Source organism: Botrytis cinerea, chromosome 13 (assembly GCF_000143535.2).
Source record: "Botrytis cinerea B05.10 chromosome 13, complete sequence".
NCBI classification, from domain to species: Eukaryota; Fungi; Ascomycota; class Leotiomycetes; order Helotiales; family Sclerotiniaceae; genus Botrytis; species Botrytis cinerea.
This window is the reverse complement of record NC_037322.1, coordinates 1,375,237-1,395,654: the sequence shown is the minus strand read 5'-3', so window position 1 is coordinate 1,395,654 and position 20,418 is coordinate 1,375,237. Positions and strand designations below refer to the sequence as shown.

General features: G+C 42.7%; 6 protein-coding genes across 6 annotated transcripts; 2 read left to right on the top strand and 4 right to left on the bottom strand.

Annotated features, from left to right (window-relative positions):
• Nucleotides 1-4,682: 4,682 nt before the first annotated feature.
• BCIN_13g03970 (hypothetical protein) lies at nt 4,683-5,931 on the bottom strand. The gene has a single exon (XM_001556329.2). The coding sequence runs from the start codon at nt 5,797-5,799 to the stop codon at nt 4,783-4,785; it is 1,017 nt and encodes a 338-aa protein (XP_001556379.1). The 5' UTR covers nt 5,800-5,931; the 3' UTR covers nt 4,683-4,782.
• A 1,053-nt stretch (nt 5,932-6,984) lies between these two features.
• BCIN_13g03960 (hypothetical protein) lies at nt 6,985-9,483 on the bottom strand. Its single transcript, XM_024696814.1, has 3 exons — nt 9,029-9,483; nt 8,253-8,965; nt 6,985-8,203 (listed from the first exon to the last, which is right to left on the bottom strand). The coding sequence occupies exons 1-3, from the start codon at nt 9,447-9,449 to the stop codon at nt 7,157-7,159; spliced, it is 2,181 nt and encodes a 726-aa protein (XP_024552627.1). The 5' UTR covers nt 9,450-9,483; the 3' UTR covers nt 6,985-7,156.
• A 1,585-nt stretch (nt 9,484-11,068) lies between these two features.
• Nucleotides 11,069-13,032, top strand: BCIN_13g03950 (hypothetical protein). The gene is made up of 3 exons (XM_001556326.2): nt 11,069-11,267; nt 11,343-11,401; nt 11,465-13,032. The coding sequence occupies exons 1-3, from the start codon at nt 11,150-11,152 to the stop codon at nt 12,806-12,808; spliced, it is 1,521 nt and encodes a 506-aa protein (XP_001556376.1). The 5' UTR covers nt 11,069-11,149; the 3' UTR covers nt 12,809-13,032.
• Nucleotides 13,033-13,772: 740 nt separating this feature from the next.
• Nucleotides 13,773-15,223, bottom strand: BCIN_13g03940 (hypothetical protein). The gene is made up of 2 exons (XM_001556325.2): nt 14,781-15,223; nt 13,773-14,727 (listed from the first exon to the last, which is right to left on the bottom strand). Exons 1-2 carry the CDS (start codon nt 14,808-14,810, stop codon nt 14,053-14,055), a joined length of 705 nt encoding a protein of 234 aa, XP_001556375.1. The 5' UTR covers nt 14,811-15,223; the 3' UTR covers nt 13,773-14,052.
• A 1,448-nt stretch (nt 15,224-16,671) lies between these two features.
• BCIN_13g03930 (hypothetical protein) lies at nt 16,672-18,000 on the bottom strand. Its single transcript, XM_001556323.2, has one exon. The coding sequence runs from the start codon at nt 17,701-17,703 to the stop codon at nt 16,960-16,962; it is 744 nt and encodes a 247-aa protein (XP_001556373.1). The 5' UTR covers nt 17,704-18,000; the 3' UTR covers nt 16,672-16,959.
• A 771-nt stretch (nt 18,001-18,771) lies between these two features.
• BCIN_13g03920 (hypothetical protein) lies at nt 18,772-20,332 on the top strand. Its single transcript, XM_001556322.2, has one exon. It carries the CDS (start codon nt 18,872-18,874, stop codon nt 19,952-19,954), a length of 1,083 nt encoding a protein of 360 aa, XP_001556372.1. The 5' UTR covers nt 18,772-18,871; the 3' UTR covers nt 19,955-20,332.
• Nucleotides 20,333-20,418: the final 86 nt, after the last annotated feature.

Below are 20,418 nucleotides of genomic sequence, written 5' to 3'. Positions count from 1 at the left end.
TTCATACATGGTATTGAGTGAGGGGTGTGGTTGCTTGTTCTTAGATAAATCATATCGATACTATGAATACTGTGAAAAACTTTTGGGGGCACCAACAATAAGAAATAATGATCATGGAGTTTTTCAGACGTGAGAAACTACTGGGAGCGACAACTTGGAAGTGCTGTCTTTTTTTATAGTTGAGCGCCATTCATTTAAACATGCATTCTTGTGAAGGATATACTACAAATGATAATATTTCGATACCACTCTCGCTGTCGTAACTTCCCGATTGCAAATCTCCCCTCTCCAAAGTCGTCCGCCGAATTTACTCTGCCATCGATCACTTCACATAAGTGTACTACGTACTTTCTACACTAATTTTTATAGAACATGGGAACTTTATGTATAATACAGAGCACGAGGCGTGGGAGCTAAAATATTGATATGCTTACTGTCGAAAGAATGCATACTCCGTTTGTGATTTATATCGGCTTTGACATGTGATTCACATTTGCATGAAAATGATTAGAGCATTTTGAATACAGCATTGCTAAATTTAATGAGGAACTTGATGATTCGAAGTATCTATAGCTATATCACGGGCAGTGAAATTCCCTACAATGGCTCTGGCCCACTTGCCTGGTATTAACTGTCTCAATTGTGAATCTTCATAATTTTCGGGTATGTAATACGCTCCAGGAGTCGAAGGTAATATCTCAAGACTGTGGCATCTTAACCGAATGAACTTTGAAGTTGGAGAACTACTATCTAACGATTCTGTAAGGAGCATTCTGTCCCGTTGACTAGCAAGCTAGGTTAATAGAGCCGCAAGACTGTAAGGTTCCTGTATTGTTAGTAACATCTTAAGTATCATAATTATATATCCAGCCTATTGGCAACAGTTATTCCCCATTGCTCTTTTCCCATTCTTCTACACTCGTTCCCTGACCGTGATATTCTCATCAATTCAAACCTCGAAGTACGAGTGCTTTGGTACGATTAATCGCATTTGCTGTCCATAGTAACTGGAGATTTCGAAAAGATCTCCATCCCACAGCGCATGTTTGATATTTCGAGAGAGAAGTCACGTATTATGCCGGCTAGAAGATACTTATGGGTTTATTTATAATCTTCCTGTGGCTGCTTGAAGTCGAGGGCTTGGAGATAGTGAACAACCTTGTTTTCTCAATCATGTAAGTTTAACAAATGTCACTTGTCCCGCACTTCTCTCCACCTATCAACACTATGAGAGCCACTTCTCATTTCAAGATTCACCACTCCAGTACCAGGCAAAAAAAGAAATCCTCGTTCAGCCTACATGATTTATTCAAGCTCCCTCTGGATCCAAGATTTGGATTAACCAAATAAGGAAGAGATACATGCCTGGTTGGCTATAGCATCTTAGCCCCCAGACCTGACTGAAAGGCCCAAATTTGCATTGAGGTTCCTACTAAACTTACCATTATCAATTGAGAGAAGGATTTGCACAAAAAATATATCCATCATCCGATCGTCTCTTGGGAGATGACGTTGACAACAGCAATCCGTTATTTTCATCATATCATCTTACAATTTTTCTGTCATCACTATCCTCTAATGCTGTTTATTCTTTCTTCTCCTCTTCTTCTACTTATAGAAATTGAAGTTGTAAGTAACACTTTGTATATTTTGGGATGGAACATCTGTTGAGCTTAAGGCTTCCCACTAAACCCAGTCCTCAGGTTGGAACAGTCCGAGAGTTCTTTTCCTTGCCATCCTCATGTATACAGGAATACATTTTCTCTAATAACCCTCTGCACAATTGAATACTCAATGGACAGTATACACCTTTGAGATTGAATGTAGATCTTGAGTTCGGCCGACTTGGTCTTCAAATTCTTCTTGCTCGTGCTTGTCAAAACCGAGAAGTGAAGCTAAATTTTGATAACTACTTTATACTTTTATCGTTGAAAATAAGGAATTAGAAATACTTCTGGTCAATATGACGCTCCTGTAGATCAGAGCTTCAAAGAATTTAAAACGGCTCTTAGATATCGGATGTGCAGATGGACAGAATGGGCTGATTTTTTCATGACATTGACTTGCCGCTGGTTTACGATCATCTTACCTGGTTCAAAACGTGTGATATGTGGTACTACTACTTTCTTAAAACCCAGAATTTGCGTATAATATGAAATGAAATCAAGACATAATTTGTTAAAATCCTTTGCTTTCTTCCCTCACTATCAAAGGACATACGACATTTCAAATGATACACATCCAAGCAACACTAGATGACACCTTTTGGCCATTCACAACACACAATATAGAGCGAACTCCATCTTATGATGCCAAAGTATCAGGACTTGAGATCCATAATCAAACACTAACAAAAAATGCATCCACTTGAGGATGATTTTAGCTAAATGTGTTCGAGCGAGTTTTGCAAAGACAGAGAAAATACTTCTCTGAGTCCTTACGCTCATCTCATGGTGTTTGTTTGTTACTTGCCTCCGATGATCAAAAATCTCGGCAGGAACGGTTGGAATAGCTTCGTTTGAGGCTGGAAGGGGCTTTTGATTGCTTCAAGAACCATAATATTTTAGCCAAATTTGATTCTAATATGGTATCCGACCTTGAACTTTTTGTAAGTAAATGCCAATAATACGATTGATAAAGTATTAGCCCTGACCATCTCTAGGTTAAGTAAGCATTTGAGAAAGCTGTTATTGAGTGGTTTGACAAAATGAAGTTGAAATGCTTGGAGACGACATTCTACTATCGTTAGACATACACATAGATGATCTAAGATAGTAAGCTTGTTCTGAACTAAACGTCTCTTAAGAGAAACCCAAAATACGTCATAAAACTCCCAATGAATCGGGTGATCATACTAGTCGAAGCTAGTTTGGCCTATAGCTAACCACTACTAGGATATCCTCACACATAAGGACCTTTCGTCACTACTCATTTATAAGATACCATTCTTTTTTCAACATCTTCGATTTCGAAAACATCCAACCCAATTCGCAAGATGGATAGCCTTAAACCATAGCTCGTTCTCTTTCGACCAAATCTGTTTCGATTCAATCGAAATCTTGCTGCCTTGAGGCCAAATCCATTAGATTCCTTGAAAAACTAGCCGTTGCTCGTTGTCACAAATGATGTTATGCAACTGCTTGCTACACACCTTACCCCCGCATCAGCTGCATCCTTTTCTCTCTCTTGTCGACAAATTGGCTTGGTGATTGGAACGCAATATATCGACGGCTTGAAGACTTCAAATGACGACACATCTGATTTTCTGGCCCTTTTGGAGCATGACCTTCAAGATCAAATCGCTTGCAGTTTCTGCAGAAAGCTTTATAGAATACGAAATGCTAAGAGACATGCTAAAAAGTCTTGTTGCTAGAATGGATATTCAACCAACCCAAATATTTCAGATCTTCCAGCATTTAATACGATACCAACTTGTTTAAAAGGAGACAAACTACGCGAGATAGATTTGTATACCCACGAGAATTTTGGCGCCACTATTTACAAAATGGTAATAAAAAGCTACCGACATTTCGGTAACGATGCGCAAACCAAGCGACTCTTAAGAATTTTATCGGAACCCTTGAACTACCCCGTGAATAAGTTTTCCAAAAGTTTGATCACAAAGAAGAAAGGAGAATGCAGTATCAAAAATGGTTCCTTGTTCACCCGGAAATTCTTGACTTACCGTTGGAAATGTCAAAGTTTTGACGTCACTATTTATGGACATATTTGTACTCATCTTAGTTTTGAGAGGGTTGAATCCATGTTCCGCGTTAGATTATATAGTGCCTACAGTACACTTGAAGATATCTGGCCAGCGTTACAACCTTGTCAGAAAAACACCGACACCAACGAGAACAATACATCTTGGCCTTTTCATTCGGGACCTTTGCAGTGTCAGTATTGTCTCTAACAGTATGCAAAGTTTCATTTAAGCACCATAATCGATACGGCATTTTTCACTGTACTACAGAAGTGTCAATTGTCATTTACAAGCAGTTTGACTCGAAGGGAAATTGGGACTCGCATCTGCCGTCTTATGATACATACGATCAAGCAAACATACCGACACCGATACCGATTAAGCTTTCTAAAGAGAAAATCAGCACTGTCTTTGAATTGAATGACGCTAGTTTTGACTCTAAATTTGTTTCTCGGAGTGGGTTATATTTTGCATTGCTGAAAGCGTTTCTGGATGAACATGGACTGGTTTTCTTCGCAATAATATTGTCACTTTTATACTGGCATGGTATATGAGTTAGGCAACTAACGTTATCTACATCTCCCATCTTCGAATAATCTTCTCGCTGAAAACTCTCAATATGGGCATCATTCATGAAGATGTGTGCCTTATTCCTAAGATTACGAAATGCAACAAATTAGGGAGCAGTCGGATTTCATTCTCCGGGTCAACACAACCGATAATGAACAAAATTGGTATCAAGGTAACTGGAACTTAAACCATGGATTCTGATGAGAGTTTAATATCGATGACAGTAGACTATAACTCTTCGAGTCTGTAAGAGATTATGATATGGAGCAATTGAAGGAAGTTAATATTCTGGATTATTGGCGCGGTGGAGAGGGGGGTAGAGAGGCTTCTATCACCTGAACTTTGGTGCCATAACTACAGGCCTTGAGTTTCTATATTTAATTCAATAATTCAAATCATTCAGATATTGTGCTTCTTAGAAGAAAAAAAGGTATTATGTACAGTCTAGTATCTACCGATTTGAACTATTGAATAGACAGATACCATATATGATACTAAGTTTTATGCTCTCACCCATCCAACCCGACCATCTTTAAAGACTCAAGCCAGAGTCTACCTTCTTTTTCTTGGTCAAAAGCATGCTCCGCATATCCCGGGATATTAGCAACATGATCGAGCTCACGATCAGAAGGATAGAGTTCTGCAACTTCACAATTTTCCAAGTACACCCCGCCTTTGTTTTCCAACTGCTTTCCAATTGCAGCTAACACTGTCGTTGCAGCACCTTGCTCTGGACTTTTCATTGTCTTCCTCATTGTCTCCGTGGCATTGTACTCAGCTACGTCTTTCGGGTCAAGATGCCTGGTAATCCCAGACGGTATTGCTCCTGGCATCAGTGACGTTGCATGTAGCCCATGCTGACCATAGCGACGATCAATCTCATTGGCCATATAGATATTGGCTGTTTTTGATTGCGAGTATGAGCCCCATAAGTCATACTCTTCTGGCCTTTTAGTGTAGTTGTAATCGTCGAGTCTGATACCTCCATTACGATGACTGGCGCTGGAAACTACAACCACCCGCGAATTGAATGATGGCGAAGCAGAAGATAGTAATGTATCCTTCAACAGTTGAAAAAGTAGAAAATGTGCCAAATGATTAACCCCAAATTGTATCTCAAACCCATCTACGGTTGTGGTATAATTTGGAATCGCCATGATTCCAGCATTACACACTAAAACGTTCAACTTGGAGCTTTTTCTTAGAAATTTCTCCGCGCCCCGTCTCACCCCAGCTAATGAGCTGAGATCCATTTCCAGAATCTCCACTCGGCCGGGTTCCAGGATATCCCCGAGTGCTATTTCAGCCGTGGAGATTTTCCGTGCAGTTAGATACAATGTCGCTCCCGTGGTAGACAGAGCTCTGGCAGTTTCGACTCCAATTCCCGAAGAGCACCCGGTAATGAGGAAGACTACTCCAGTGAGTTTGCCTGCTAGATCCTCATCTTGTACAATTTGCAAGGCGGTTGGACGTGCATCACCCGGCCCATGGCTTGAATTGTGTGCCTCCGTCCACTTTGAAGGCATGTTGTCTGTAACTTCTCTGGGAAGATGGGTGCAAGAAATTCGGAAACGATGATAGTATTGAGGATGGAAATAAATTCATGCCAAGAAACAGAACGCGGATTTATGTAAAATATTGCACAAGTTATCTTTATCGCCTCTCTCAAAAATTGGGGGGTGGAAGGGAGGGAATAACTATGAAGCCGGGGCTCATGGTACATGTTACATTGTAAGACACTGGCTGCAATCACCATTGGTCAACAAAGCATCATGGTATGCAGTATTGGGCGAATCGGATGAATTCATAAATCCTCAACCTCCGAAAGGTACAGAAAGTTGCCTCCCTCCCCCCCAATGCTACCCAGACAAATCCCTCTCGACTTCTGCATCAACAAGATTTTGAAGACACTCGGAAACAAAAGAAATTCTCGAGATTGTATCAAAAGACATCTGTGATCACTTATCGACCCAGAAAAACCCCACAACCATCCCACACTTCCCCACTATCACCAAAGCTTCAAAGCTTCAAATTTTTGATTTCACCACAACTTCAAATATCCACAACAAAACAATTATTCAGAATTTAAAGATGGCTGAAAATAGGACTGCCGATGCATTCGCCAGGAATCAACCTGGGAGTCGGATAGGGGGTATGATGGTATTTGAGACTGAGATTAGCATTTGAATTTAGTTCCTTATCCTTTGATACCATGTGCAGAAAAGAGGAATCTTTTGACAATTTTCTAGACGACGATCAAGGCCTTTTCACGATAAAATTTTCATTTCGGTAGATTTATAAGTTATGGATTATACAGGAACAGTTGACCGTTCTTCATATTTCTTCGATGTCAACTAAATATCAAAATCAAAGGTAAACTCCTGTGTGTAGGGTGTTCTGGGATTCTTTAACAGAAACTAAACAGGTGGATCAAGCTGGAGAGATGAATCATTTGCTAAAACAATAAGTGTTTTGTTAAATTGCGTGCCATTTCTAGTTGTTCCAACTCTCTGTTCTTCGAAGATTAATCTGCTGCGGCAGCGCCACCACTTATTTGACTACGAGAAGCACTCCAGTGTGCTAAGAGTAGACCTTGTTAAGCGACGAGAGTAGTAATATATTCGGAAGTGCTACCTTGCGTTATATAGCCGACAATCCAGCCTGTATATTCCTAGAAGAATCAATATGATTTGAATAACCAGGTTAAATATTGAATATTTCACGGGTGTGAATGTTTGAATGGTGTTGAGGACTAAAGGGAAGAAGGATTGATATCTATCATTGATTCAATCGTCTCCTTATAGACTCCCTGGATGTATGGGAAATCTTCCAAACAGTTTGAGCCCATCGTCGAAGTCGCTTATTTGACGTATGCACCCCGATTTAGACAACCTCAAATGATTGGATGCTACTTTCCGTCCAAATGAATTCCATAAATTCACCAAAAGTAGATTTACCGACTCCACCATTGACTGCTACGCCATCACCCTTGTCAAACGTGGCAAGACCAACTCTCTCATATACCTCAGAAGTTTCTGATCGTTTTAAAACTAGTGCTAAATGACAGTAATCGTTATTCCTAACCCCTTGGAATGAATTAATCCACAAGCAATGTAATTCTCCACAATCGACTCTGTCTTTGATGATTTTTGACGACGTCAGCGGAATGTCTGCCATCAGCTTCCCAAAATTCGGATTTTTTTTCGATCGAACCCTTGCTTTAACATTATGGAAGAACAATTTGTAACACTGGAATTCCTCATAGAGCAATTTCACTTTTAATGGTGTAACAGATCTTCCTTGCAAAACAATCTTTCCACTTCTGACACCACCATACACATTAGATGGATCGACTAGAGTTGTAAAGCAATCCAAGATTTTTAAATCGGGGGCTACACCACCAGCACTGTAGTGGTTCCCTATGTTAACACCCTGACCTGGCTTCCTGCTTGATAAAAACCTTGAATCCAGAGAAGCCCATGACCATGTGGGCGCATTGTATGGGACGATTCGGACAACCTCACGAGGTTTATTCTCCGGGAAGATCACACGCCATAGCAAATCATGATGCAAGTTATCTTCCCAGAGGCCTGCCAAATAGCGTGATGTTTTCAGTTTTCCATTCTTCATTCTACGTTTGTGGCTCTCGAAATGAGACGCGATCCCTGCAATAGCTGGGAGCCTATCTGCTGGCTTAGTGAGATTGAGCTTAGAGTATTCGTCAATTATGCCCCACTGTCCGAACCATTGATCTTTTTTCTCTCGGTGGCTATAGGTATGATACCTTGGTGCTGTGTCAAGGCCAAAATGAATATCACACGGGCATTTACAAATGACCATGCTGCCGCATTCCCAGATGATTTCTGCTGATGTGAAGTATACAGTTCGAGGTGCTAGGAAACGTTCTTGATATACCCACGCTCGGGACATCTGGAAATTTTTAGCCTAACTCTGATGTATGCCCTTTTAAAACGCTTACCAGGGGACCTTCTATAAGCAGTTCGGAATCGTGAAAGTGACTATGGTCTATCTCTTGTATATAGATCGAATAATCGCCGTGGTTTGACGCACTTCCTGACACCCGAATCTCATGCGGAGCCCCCAAGAATCCATTCTCCGTATTCCAGCCGTCATAAAAAAGGCCAACAGTACTGTCCTTGCAAGCAGCTGCAGCTATATTTAGAAAACTAGAGGAATAAATCTGTGCCATTCTGGAAGCTTCCAAATTCCAATCTTCTTCACTATCTTGGACGATGCAAAGTGAATCAATCCATATATAACTTATGTTAAGGTGATGGGTGATAACTACAGCATCTCGGAAAGTTTTTGGTAAAGATTCAAGAGCAATCCCAGACGTTCTATCAGATAAAGTGGCTTTCGAGGTCGTAATAGGCGTATGATTTGTATCGCCCCAACAGTGGCTTAAGGTTGTGTATTTTTGGCGTTTTCCATTGCTGTGAACCAAGTAAACTTTACCATCAGATTCAACCCGACTAACATCTAGCACACGAGTAGGTAGCACTGGCATGATAAGTTTGCTGACCTCGGGGCATTGATGGCCTGTAAGAGCAGGACTATCAAGGCTCACGCACTGGCTGAGCCACCTTTGGATATGGCGAATTGCATCACATATCTCAACTCGCGGAGGAATATGCTGATGGGGTCTAAAGCAAGGCCATGGTGAAGGTTGACCTTGGAGTTTCAGTTTCAAAATTTCTAACTTGAGTTATTGCAAAATTGTAGAGACGGTCTTACCAGGCAAGGTGTGGAGGCTGACACAGTACTCTTTTTGGGGAAATTTCTCCTTGTCCCAAGAAGCTACTGCAGCTAAGTAGCCATATTGGAAAGAAAATTTCAAGTGAGACACATATTCCACTTTGTAAGTTGCAACTTCCAAGAGGATTAAACACAGCTCGCAGCCTTCTGCTGCTGATTTCCTCAGCGTAAACACTCCGATATATCGATCTCCAGGTTTTAACTTGGTTGGATCAAACGGGTGTAATACCGAACAGGTTTTACATGATCTTTGTGCCAAATCCTTACCTTGCGCATGGTGCAGCAGCGTATAATCATCGGCCAAGCGGTTGTAATCACCTTCTCGTCCATGGTCGTCTAATGTTACAACGCCCGTGTTCTGATCTTGTTGAAGTTGCTCAGAATTCTTCTCTTGCTGCATTTTTTTGCGCAACATAATTCTATTCGCTAGCTTCATAATTTTCTCTCGTGGCAGAGTATCCAATTCCGCTTGGCTTTTTAGATTCCAATTCTGAAGTAGTTGTAGTTCATTTGATTGGAGCCTCTTGATATTGTGAATAACGCCAGGAGGCCCTGTGCTCTCGAGAAATCCAGTTTTCCGGGCGAATTCCTTGTTTCCGACAGAACAAACACAAGACAGACCCAAGGGCTAGTAGTTCTCGCGATATGAGCGGAATAAGCTGTTGCTGCGTTGTCATTTCCCCGCTGGAGAAATCTTATCGAAAACAAAAGCAGCAAGCCATGCCGTACTGTCACGTGGTAAAAAAAAAAATTAGTGATTCTCCACTCCAGCCATTCCATTCTCCCCTCTCTCTCTCCTCCTCTCTGCTCCACTCTTCGTATTTCGATATCTTCACGGAGGAGTTCTGCACATCTGCCGCGGGATCATCTTTCACGGGAAATAGACAGAGCAAGTCGAGCTATAGACAGACTGTATCCAAATACGATCGATGTTTGCGTTCGTGATGCAACTGTGCTCATTACCCTTTTTCTGATTGTTCAAAATCTAATTCTCTCGACTCCGCAACATTTTAGGGACGAAAATTCTGTGTATCGAGATTGAAGGTACTTTTGGTTTCGAGACATGTATTTATTGGATCGTAGGAAAGACAACGTCGATCAGATCGGTAGACCTCGGGATGATAGAGGTCGCCGGCTTACCATAGTCTTGTGAACATCAAGCTTTTCTCTCGCTTTCCCCTCACTATATCAGAGCCAATCAAAGCTTCCGGAGGAACATACTTTCACACTTCCAATCGACAGTTAGACGTACCTGCATCTGTTGAATTATTCCATAAAGTGGCTAGGGTTGCAATGAGGAGTGGGTACACAGACCAATGCTTAAGCGAGCATACTTTTCACATGCACAACGGGATAGGCAACTCGATTCGGCAGTTTATTGCCGGCCTGGGGCCCCGGATTTCAGTATTGGGTTAATCGCAAGTCTTAGAAACTCTTGCTTACCCCGCAAATCTAATTACCAAGATCAACCTGGGCGCCGCCGATTGGAGCGCATGGAATATCTTTACACCTGCAGGTCTTGGGATCCGGTATTGGATATAAATATCTGCAGCTATAAGATCCGCTGTTTTAGTCCCGAGATCTAACTAATAGCATGTATATATTCCAATTGAAAGTGGCATGGATCACTAGAGTGGTGGACATTTTCTCCACTAATTGTTGACACAGCACACAAATTCTACTAACAATTCCTATAGTTAGGTATGTGGGGTGCATTCGGGATGACCCGAGTTCTCCATCAAACTGGTTGCTGTCGTTTTTTAGCAATGTACAAGTCAGACCTCGTGACGCGTATAAGCCCAGTTCTGCGAGCATCAGAGGTGGAATAACACGTTCCACATGACTCTTGGTCCTCGGAGATTCCGGTGAGTGGCTACTTTGGAGTAATTATCAATACGACTAGGTATGTGCATGCTATGCGTACCAATCAGGAGCATGCACGCCAAAGTTCACAAAGTTGATGAGGATAATAAAAGGCACGCCAAACGCCAACTTTATAGTATATAGTTCTACGTCAGTGGTCATCTAAGCTTCTCGTTAATGATTTAAGAACTGTCAAGCGTGCCTCACACCGTCGTTCCGCCACAAAAGTGATTAGATATGTTTTCACGTCAAAGACTCCAACGCGCTCGCGCACTTGCTCTAGGCCTTGTTGTCGCTAGCCCTCTCGTTGCTGCTGGACCTTGCGATATCTACTCCTCTGGTGGAACTCCGTGTGGTAAGCCCCCAATTGAATCCTTCAGATTTCGCCACGTTTCAAAGGTTCCTGATGACTGACTTCTCAATCTTATAGTTGCCGCACATAGCACTACTCGCGCTTTGTACAGTGCCTTCAGCGGTTCTCTCTACCAGGTAAGTAATCAGTTCCTCAACTCCGTATTCTTTTGGTAAACAATCATTGACTCAATGTACTAGGTGAAACGTGGCTCAGATGGAACTACTAAAAACATTGCACCTCTATCAGCTGGAGGGGTGGCCAATGCCGCTTCTCAAGACACTTTCTGCGCTAATACTACCTGTCTCATCACGATAATCTACGACCAGTCTGGTCGTGGTAATCACCTCACCCAAGCTCCTCCTGGAGGATTTGACGGTCCCGATGTTAACAGTTACGATAACTTGGCGTCTGCAATTGGTGCACCAGTCACACTGAACGGCCAGAAAGCATACGGAGTCTTCATTTCCCCCGGAACAGGCTACCGCAATAATGCCCCTAGTGGAATAGCCAAAGGTGATGCAGCGGAGGGTATGTACGCAGTTCTTGATGGAACGCATTACAATGGTGGCTGCTGTTTCGATTACGGTAATGCAGAGACTAGTAGTACGGACACTGGTAATGGTCACATGGAAGCCATCTACTTTGGTGACAGTACCGGCTGGGGATCAGGAGCCGGCAGTGGTCCTTGGCTCATGGCTGATCTTGAGAATGGCCTATTTTCTGGTTTGAGTTCCGGTGTCAACACTGGAGATCCATCAATTACCTCCCGTTTCTTCACTGCAATTGTCAAGGGAGGACCAAATCTATGGGCGCTTCGAGGTGCCAACGCTGCATCTGGCGCTCTGTCGACATACTACAGTGGTGTGCGCCCAACTGCGTCTGGCTATAACCCAATGAGCAAGGAAGGTGCTATCATTCTCGGAATCGGTGGAGACAACAGTGTGAGCGCGCAGGGAACCTTCTACGAGGGTGTGATGACCACTGGTTATCCTTCTGATGCCACCGAGAACTCGGTTCAGGCCAACATCGTAGCTGCTAAATATGCTACCACATCATTAACCAGCGGAACTGCTCTCACCGTTGGTTCCTCAATCTCTCTCCGAGCTACTACCGCCGGATACACAACACGCTACATTGCACACACTGGTGCCAGCGTGAATACTCAAGTTGTCACATCATCCAGCGCCACCGCGCTCAAACAGCAAGCTAGCTGGTATGTTCGCGCCGGTCTTGGAAACAGCGCCTGTTTCTCCTTCGAGTCAAACGATACTCCTGGCAGCTACATCAGACACTATGACTTCGGACTTTTGCTCAATGCCAATGACGGCAGCAAGGCGTTCCACGAAGATGCCACATTCTGCCCACAAGCCGGTCTCAATGGCCAGGGTAACTCGATCAGAGCTTGGAGTTATCCAACTCGCTATTTCCGTCACTACAACAATGTAGTCTACGCTGCGAACAACGGCGGAGTACACACCTTCGATGCCGCCGCCTCGTTCAACGACGATGTAAGCTTTGTTGTCAGCACCGGCTTTGCTTAGATTCTTATCCGAATACTCCCCAAGTGCTCAGCGTTTCATCTATTTTCTTCTGTATGGGTTGATTCACTGCTTGTTCGTTGTCATCAGTCTATTGAAATATGACAGCATGTAAATACACGCATTATATGGCTAGTCTGGCAGTATTTTCCACGAGCGTTATAGTCACTAGTTTAAGAATCCCTCACAGCACATTTGTAAATACATATACATTTTAGTAGGGTACATAGCAACAGAATTCAAAAATTAAATTCAATCCTCTGGCAACTCTTAAATAAAACTCTGCGGCAAATATTCCAACAGTGCCTCGTGTCACCGAAATTGGAATTTCAGTCATCTCATGGATTAACGTCGCTAAGTTTTGCTTACCACCTATGAACTACCCTCCCGGGTAAAAAATTATACCACAAGTAGTGCAAGAAGCTCTAGAACAGTCCAGCCCCTCGTAAACCACCTGCTTACCGCAGATCTGCCTTTGGAGGTTCCTCGTAATTCTGTCTGCTTGGCATCCATTTTGCTGATGGTTCTTCCAAGTAAACGCAACACAGACTAGCATCTCAGTACCAAAGGAACATCGAACTAATTGCCCATGTGACTTCCCCGCTGTTCGATTTGTTGATACAGCATATGTCTACCCAAAAGCATTCGACATCATTCTGTCTAGCCATCTTTTCACAAAACACAAGCTTTTTTCTTGAAAAAAGGTTCTGGGCAGAGATGAGGATGGAAGTTGGCTGAACTGATCGCGAAAGAGAAGAGAGGTCATGAACGTGTCAACAACCTAGCCTCGTCAGCGTGCCTGTACCAAATCAGATGTTGGAAATTCGGTATCTCTTTGTCATACAGAATAACGAAATGACATTGATAGATTTCAAACCCTAAACCAAATTTTCTGCGTGGTGCCATTCATCTTGAAATCCCTTTACTCTTGCGCTCCGTTCTGATAGCAGGGCCATGTGGTGATTTCTGTTTAGTAAGCCAATGGATGAAAATTCACCACGAGCTGATCGAGGCGAGAGACAAGCCAGACATGCAATAAGCTTAGTGATAGTAACAAATAGGTACGGCGCGTATTTACACTCTTCCTAGTAGCCTGTGAAAAGTAAAGTGCCCAGGGTATACCATGACCATATCCCAATAGAATAGTCCCAATGTATTCATTCCAACACGCCAAACCAACCAAACAAATTTCAGGAAGTACAAGTACAAGATCATCCCAAAGATGCCTCCAGGTCTGAAACGATAGTTTACTCCTTCATGCCAGAACTCTCGCTTACACCCCTACCATATTCAAACGCACCCATTTCTCCTCTCTCCGACCTCAAGGCTGATGTTCTTCTCTTTCCCCTCCATACTACCAACACTATCTCCAGTAGCGCAATAACGGCATATACACCCGCCATGACAGCCACATCAAGAATCTGGTCGCTGACTGGATATTTGCTCCCCTTTCTCCCATCGTAGCCATATTGTTGTTTCAATCCAATGACTTGCACAGCACTCATGACAATTCCTCCTATCCAAACCAACATATTTATTCCTTGCCACCACTTTACACGTCGTTGTATACCTTCACTCCAAAACAAAGCTGCCGAGAGAAGAATTCCGCCATAGGCGAATGGCAATAAACCAATGCCATAGTTAAGGTTTGACAATCGCACGATTTCGAGAGTAAGCATGGCGATGTTTGCAAAAATGAGGAAGTAGTAAATGATAAGGAAGGTGAGGTAAAGACATGAGGAGCGGGCATTAGAGCGCAAGTGTGCGGTGGAGGGGTTGTAGTTGATTTTGCGGTGGTGGAGCCCTAAAGCAAAGAGGATAGGTACGAAGGCGAGAGCGAGCCAAGTTGGAAGGGGAATGAGGATAACGTCTGTGAAACAAGTTGTGGGGAGGGTGGAAGAGTTGAGGAGGGAGGATGGGCCCTGAAAGAACTGTCAGTAGATGCGGAGCTGAGGGGACATGTATTGAGACGTACAAAGCCCTCGGGTCTGTTTGTACAGAGCATTCTGGAAAGTATTTCTAGCTGTGACGGTGATAGATAATGCGCAATGAGTTCCCTGCGTCTGATTCAATATCGCAGCTTTGATGGTTTGTTTCGAAGATTCTCCGCAGGCACAAAACTCGTCCCAAGTCTCTAGGTACTTGTCTCTTGTGTCAAAACTGTTCAATTATTCATCCGATGTTCAATACATTCAAGCCATATCTAGACAAGGATTCGTTCGTTCGTGTAAGATTTCGATCGTCGTGTTCGTCTCAAATCCTACCCGTCGTGTCTCACAATGCCTCCTTCGTATTATAAACAACCTTTTCTCTCGGAAATAAAGAGAACCTTGTGATGAGATCACGCAGGCATAGAAAAATGAGAGAAAGTAAAGTAGGAATGAAGGTATATTACCAAAAGTAAGAAAAATAAATGTCAAAGAAACTTGACCTACGCATTTAACTAAAGGCGTTCGGGATGTTTCTCTCCCGGAGGATCACCAACTAGTATGTCTTAGTGAAGGCCAGACGATCGGAGCTTAGGATTTTAAGCTTATAGTGGTGCCGTGAGATATGGGACGTGGGGGTCTGCGGACTGCAATCCTATCAATCTATCAATTGATTTGTGTTCTTCTTCCTGAGAGCTCACTCCCTTTTGGAATTCTCTGCAGTCTTCATGTAGAGGATTGACACAGTGCCCACATGGCTTTTTGTGCGAGAGGAGCAACAAGAGCGAGGGAAGATTGCCATATATATGAAAGACGTCATGTTCTCGGCTATGAAGACGTGCGTGGAGATACTTATCAAGGTAGGGTGGGTGTCTTGTTGATATGGACAAACCTTATGATGTCGTTGGAAAGCATTCAGGGAGGAACAGTGGGACGTGGACAGAGGATCTTTTTGATCATAATTTTAAAAACAAAGCGGCGTCCAAATTATTGCCTATGAGAAAGCATCCGATAAAAGCGGCGCTGACCAACCCGTAATTTACCCGCGTCGGGCCAGCCACGGAGAACTTTACAAAGTAGGTGCTGCTGTGCTCAAACTTTTGGAATGGATAAGCAAAGTAAACCTACGGACAAAACTCATACATTGTTACTATTTCAAATGTAATCATTTTGTTCGCCTCGAGACCAACTCTACCTCTTTTTAACCCTATTCAACTTCAAGTATTCATCCGAGTTTTACTGTTCACAGCTTTCTTCCTTCCGACCCCTTCATCTACCGAGGACAGGCAAACAAGTCTTGCCGAATCACATCATCAATTTAATGCCTCTTAATAGCCGTGCCCTTCTTACCAGTCGCCTGTATCTTTGTCTTTCTCCAGAAATTGTAGTCATTTTCAATTTTCTTCCTTACGCCTGTTGGACTTTCTTTCAGCTCTTGATTGGCTTCTACTGCTATTGAGTTGGAGGTTCATATATACCAAGTTTCATTAAAAATTGGCATCGAACGATGTTTTGAGTGAACTCACGCTCTTGTCAAGCTTTAAGCATTTCTATGAGGGGTTTTTTTCTTCTTCAAATATCTAGCTTTGACGCAATTCACAAGACTACGCCGTTGGCTTCAAAGTAGATTTCAAGCTAGAAAATATCGTCTTATTTCGACAAAGCGTCGGCTCTTCAACATATTAATCTTCTGTGGGAAAACTATGACTGACTAGTCACATGCCTCTCCTCGATTCTCACCCAGAGAAATCTTTCTGTCAAATCTTTTAACATGTAAAGACATTCTGAACCCATTCATACGATTGCTTTTAGGGGCTAGATTACAAGGTTTTTCACACCCCAGTGAGATCGTTCGAAGATTTCTGATCGTGTATTATTGAAGTAGCAATATTACCAATAAACATTCTGACTTTATCATAACGACACTAGTGGTTTAATTGTCTCTTAGAGTTTTGCTATGCAACCCCGAGTTCTCTTATCTACCAACTTATATTCTGCCACACTTCTCCCTCATCTCCTTAAGTATGGTGTGTCCTACCATTGTCAATGGTCCGGGCTGCAGTTTGACATTCAGATGCTTCCAATGTCTTAATTCAAACTTACATTAAGACTGCTAGTTCCAGACTTCCTATGGAACACCCTGATGGACGCTAAGCCATTTTACCCCCCACTACCTTGAAAAGCTTGGATGTTTGCAGTTCCTTTCATCTCCACACTTTCAAGTGTTTAGAAATAAATGCCCAAGCCAAAATTCCCTTCGCTGCCGCCAAGCAATTTTGGAGATCCTTCCCCAGATGCTGTGTCGCTTAAGAGTGTAGACATGGGGGACAGTGGGGTCGTGGAATCGTCTTCGAGGATTGGGAGTTTTTTATGTTGATTATTTGTGGTAGCTGTGATGGCAGCTATTGGGGATAGTGAATTGTTAGGATCTGTAAGTCGGCGCGGGTTTTGATCCTGCCATTTGAGAGAAAGTTCTGCCTTCATAGCCATAGATTCCACAATTTTTTGGAAACTTGCTCCATCTCTCAATTCGTCTTCTATGTCTGCTACCAGCTCATCTGGCTCAAGAAACCAAATCAACTTCTTGCCAGGAGTGGAAGTTTTGAGAAGAAAGTTGGCGTCAGCGAACTGGTGTTGACTGACTCTAGGAGTCTCTTCCTCTTCATCCTCCTCCATTCTCAACTGTCTCAAAACCTCCCCTCTCTCCCCATTTCGTTCCGCTTCCTTTTCTTTCTCTTCTCTCACCTTTCTTTCTGCCACTCTTGCTGCTATTGCTTTTGCAACACAAGTAGGGCAGCGTTGTCTAAGTCTCAACATCTTAAACGCAGTCTTTTGACCATTTCGACCCCTTGCTTCGCTACATCTGTTGGTGTCTGTTGTTTGATTTTCAATGTCGCGGAAGAGCCCGCAACGTTCTAGATCCAACGGCTGTTTGGTTCCCGTCTCGCAGCTGGGGAAACAGCTATACATGGTGTAGTACAGAACGCACATTTGGTAGAGAACTTCGAGGATCTGATACTTGACGAAGTGTTAGGTATATGGAGGTATGACTGGCTAGCACGCGACCAAAACGGAGATACTCAGAATCGTTCTCGGGGACTGGTTTTCGATTGAGCAGTGAATCCAGGAACAAAGCCGAATGGGTTGAATTTAACGTCTGATAGGCTGAAGACTGGATGTATTGACAAGGTAGAAGTAACTTTAATTCTTATCAGGACAATAGCAGTTCGTTATGTTACGAATATGAGAAACTGAAATGGCATCACCACCGGTATTTTATAAACTGTCAAATGTGATACAGCGTGAATAACAAATATATTCCAAGACTTGGTTAGATACAGCCATCTTAATGAATCATTATAGGCTGCCAACACGTTCACTCTGCCGTATGACCATAATAGGGATGAACTTTCAATGTGAGTGAATTTAAAGATGTGTTGACTTTGGATTGTGACAACTTGCTTAGCTAGGATGAATTAATTGACACTGTCGCGTAACTTTCAAGCATGAAGGTGTAGTTCGAGAATTGTGCTGAAGTTCTGGATTACGAAACGGCGACAACTCACTTTCCTCGAGATAAACAGGATGGTGAGGACATAACGATTTCAACCAAAAAGCGATATACAAGGTGAGATGAAATCATCAGAGTACATAATTCCTCGATATAGTTGCGGGCTTACAAGTGATCCTACACCAAATCGACACATTCTCCCAGTCACTATAAGAAATATTGATCCAAAATGTAATTATTCTCAACCTCCACTGGATACCTCGATGATGTGCAACTGCGTAAGAGACCTTCGAGTCTCGGCTCATGAATTCGAGCCTGTTACTTTCTAGAACAAAAGAACTCCTTTACTAACTACCTGGGTACAATTATCAATCTTACCCCCCGCATAATAGAGGTGGAAAATACCCAAGATTTCTCGAAAATGACTAAGCGAAACCTACATCATATATATATTTACTTGAAGATCTCCATTGCACTAATGCGTAATCAACTCTGGAGATCATATGTAATAGCTTCACTAGTGACCTTGTTTTTTTGAATAATTAAATCACACATCCTCTAGACCTTTTCCCAGAACGTGTCTCTTTCACAACACCATCGATTCCTAAACACACAGCTCCAACCGAGATGGATCGTTTCAAGAAACAACTCGCCCAACTTCAATTGCGAAGAAAGCCCTGTATTCACAAACGAGACGCATTAGAAAACTCATCGTTTGAGAAAGTCCCCAATGAATTGCTCCAACAGATTGTTAGAAATTTGGATTCTCCATCGGCTGCGCTATTCTCCGTCTCGTGCAGAACAATCTATCTTATCATCGGACCCAAATATATCCTCAATCTGACGCGCCACGAGAACTTTTTATTCTTAAACATTTTGAAATATGATATTAAGAACATGACCTTGAATGGTTGTTGCGCCGTGTCTTGTGCTCTGCAACGTTTGAGCCCCGGAAAACGTACCAGCGGGGTTCTTCGGAGCCTTCAAAAACTTTCAGTCGACTGCGGAAAGGTCTCGAATGCATCATATCGCATGAATGAGATGGCTGCATCATATCTAGCCCGGGATCTACATCGATTCACCTGCTTCTTTGCCACTTATCCCGGAAAAGATTTTCCCTGGTGTATGGAAAGAGATACGTTTGGACACAGTATGCGCGAAGGTAGTAAATCTGGTGGTTTTCAGGAAGAACAGTTTTCATGCGTTAGAAAGAAGGATTCTACAATAGTCCGTCAACATAGAATTATCAAAGGAATGTGTCAGGCAGTGGTACGGCTACGCGTCGATATATGTGCCCATCTTCAATGCTACTCAGATTCGATGCACATCCGTCCCCGAATTTGCCCAACGAGCCAAGACCGATTGAGAAAAATGACACAGGAATATCCCGAGCGTTCATGGGGGTTGTACTGGAAGAAAGTCCAAGAAGAAGAGAGAGAGATTGAATACTGTGTTGAGTGCCAGACTGAATTTTCGATTTATTACGTTCACGTACGAGACTGTATTCCGAATCAGCATTGTCGCATGGAGTTAACAATTACTACGTGGAAAGAAATTGGGCCAAGGCTTACTACTAAGACATGGAAAGAACACTTCCCTGAGCCTCAAGGATTCGTCCCGATAACTATCCCGCAAATTCACTCGCGCAGAAGAAGGATGGCCGATAGCTTCACTTCTTTGGCCGTTCTCAATCTACTGCCATTTGTATAAGTCGACATCTTCTAGCATCATTCCTGAAACTCGGCATAAACCTTGTTGTCAGCTGACTGCGATAAAGCCATGATGATTAGAGACATCACACATCTCTTTGAATGGCAACTTTTCAAGCTTCTTCGGCATCTTACAGACAGTTTTCGACGACTTTTGATATTTTGGAGAGGAATCTGTGGTAACTGTTTTACGTGGTAGAGGGTTGACAATAATGGTTTCTTCTACCTCTCAAATAAAGATACGGATAACAACGGATAACGGCGAAGTGGATTTCAAAAGACCTACAGGATTATAATTCAGGAAAAGTTATACAAGGATAAGGATTTGTTATGGGAGTCTAGAAGGTTGGCGCTATTAGGAGCTTTGGTGATGGATATCTTCTGTATCTTCAGAATAATCAATATCAATATATAATATGGCTTCCTCTAGCCTGCCTTGAACTACTGAATCGGCCATATTGAAGC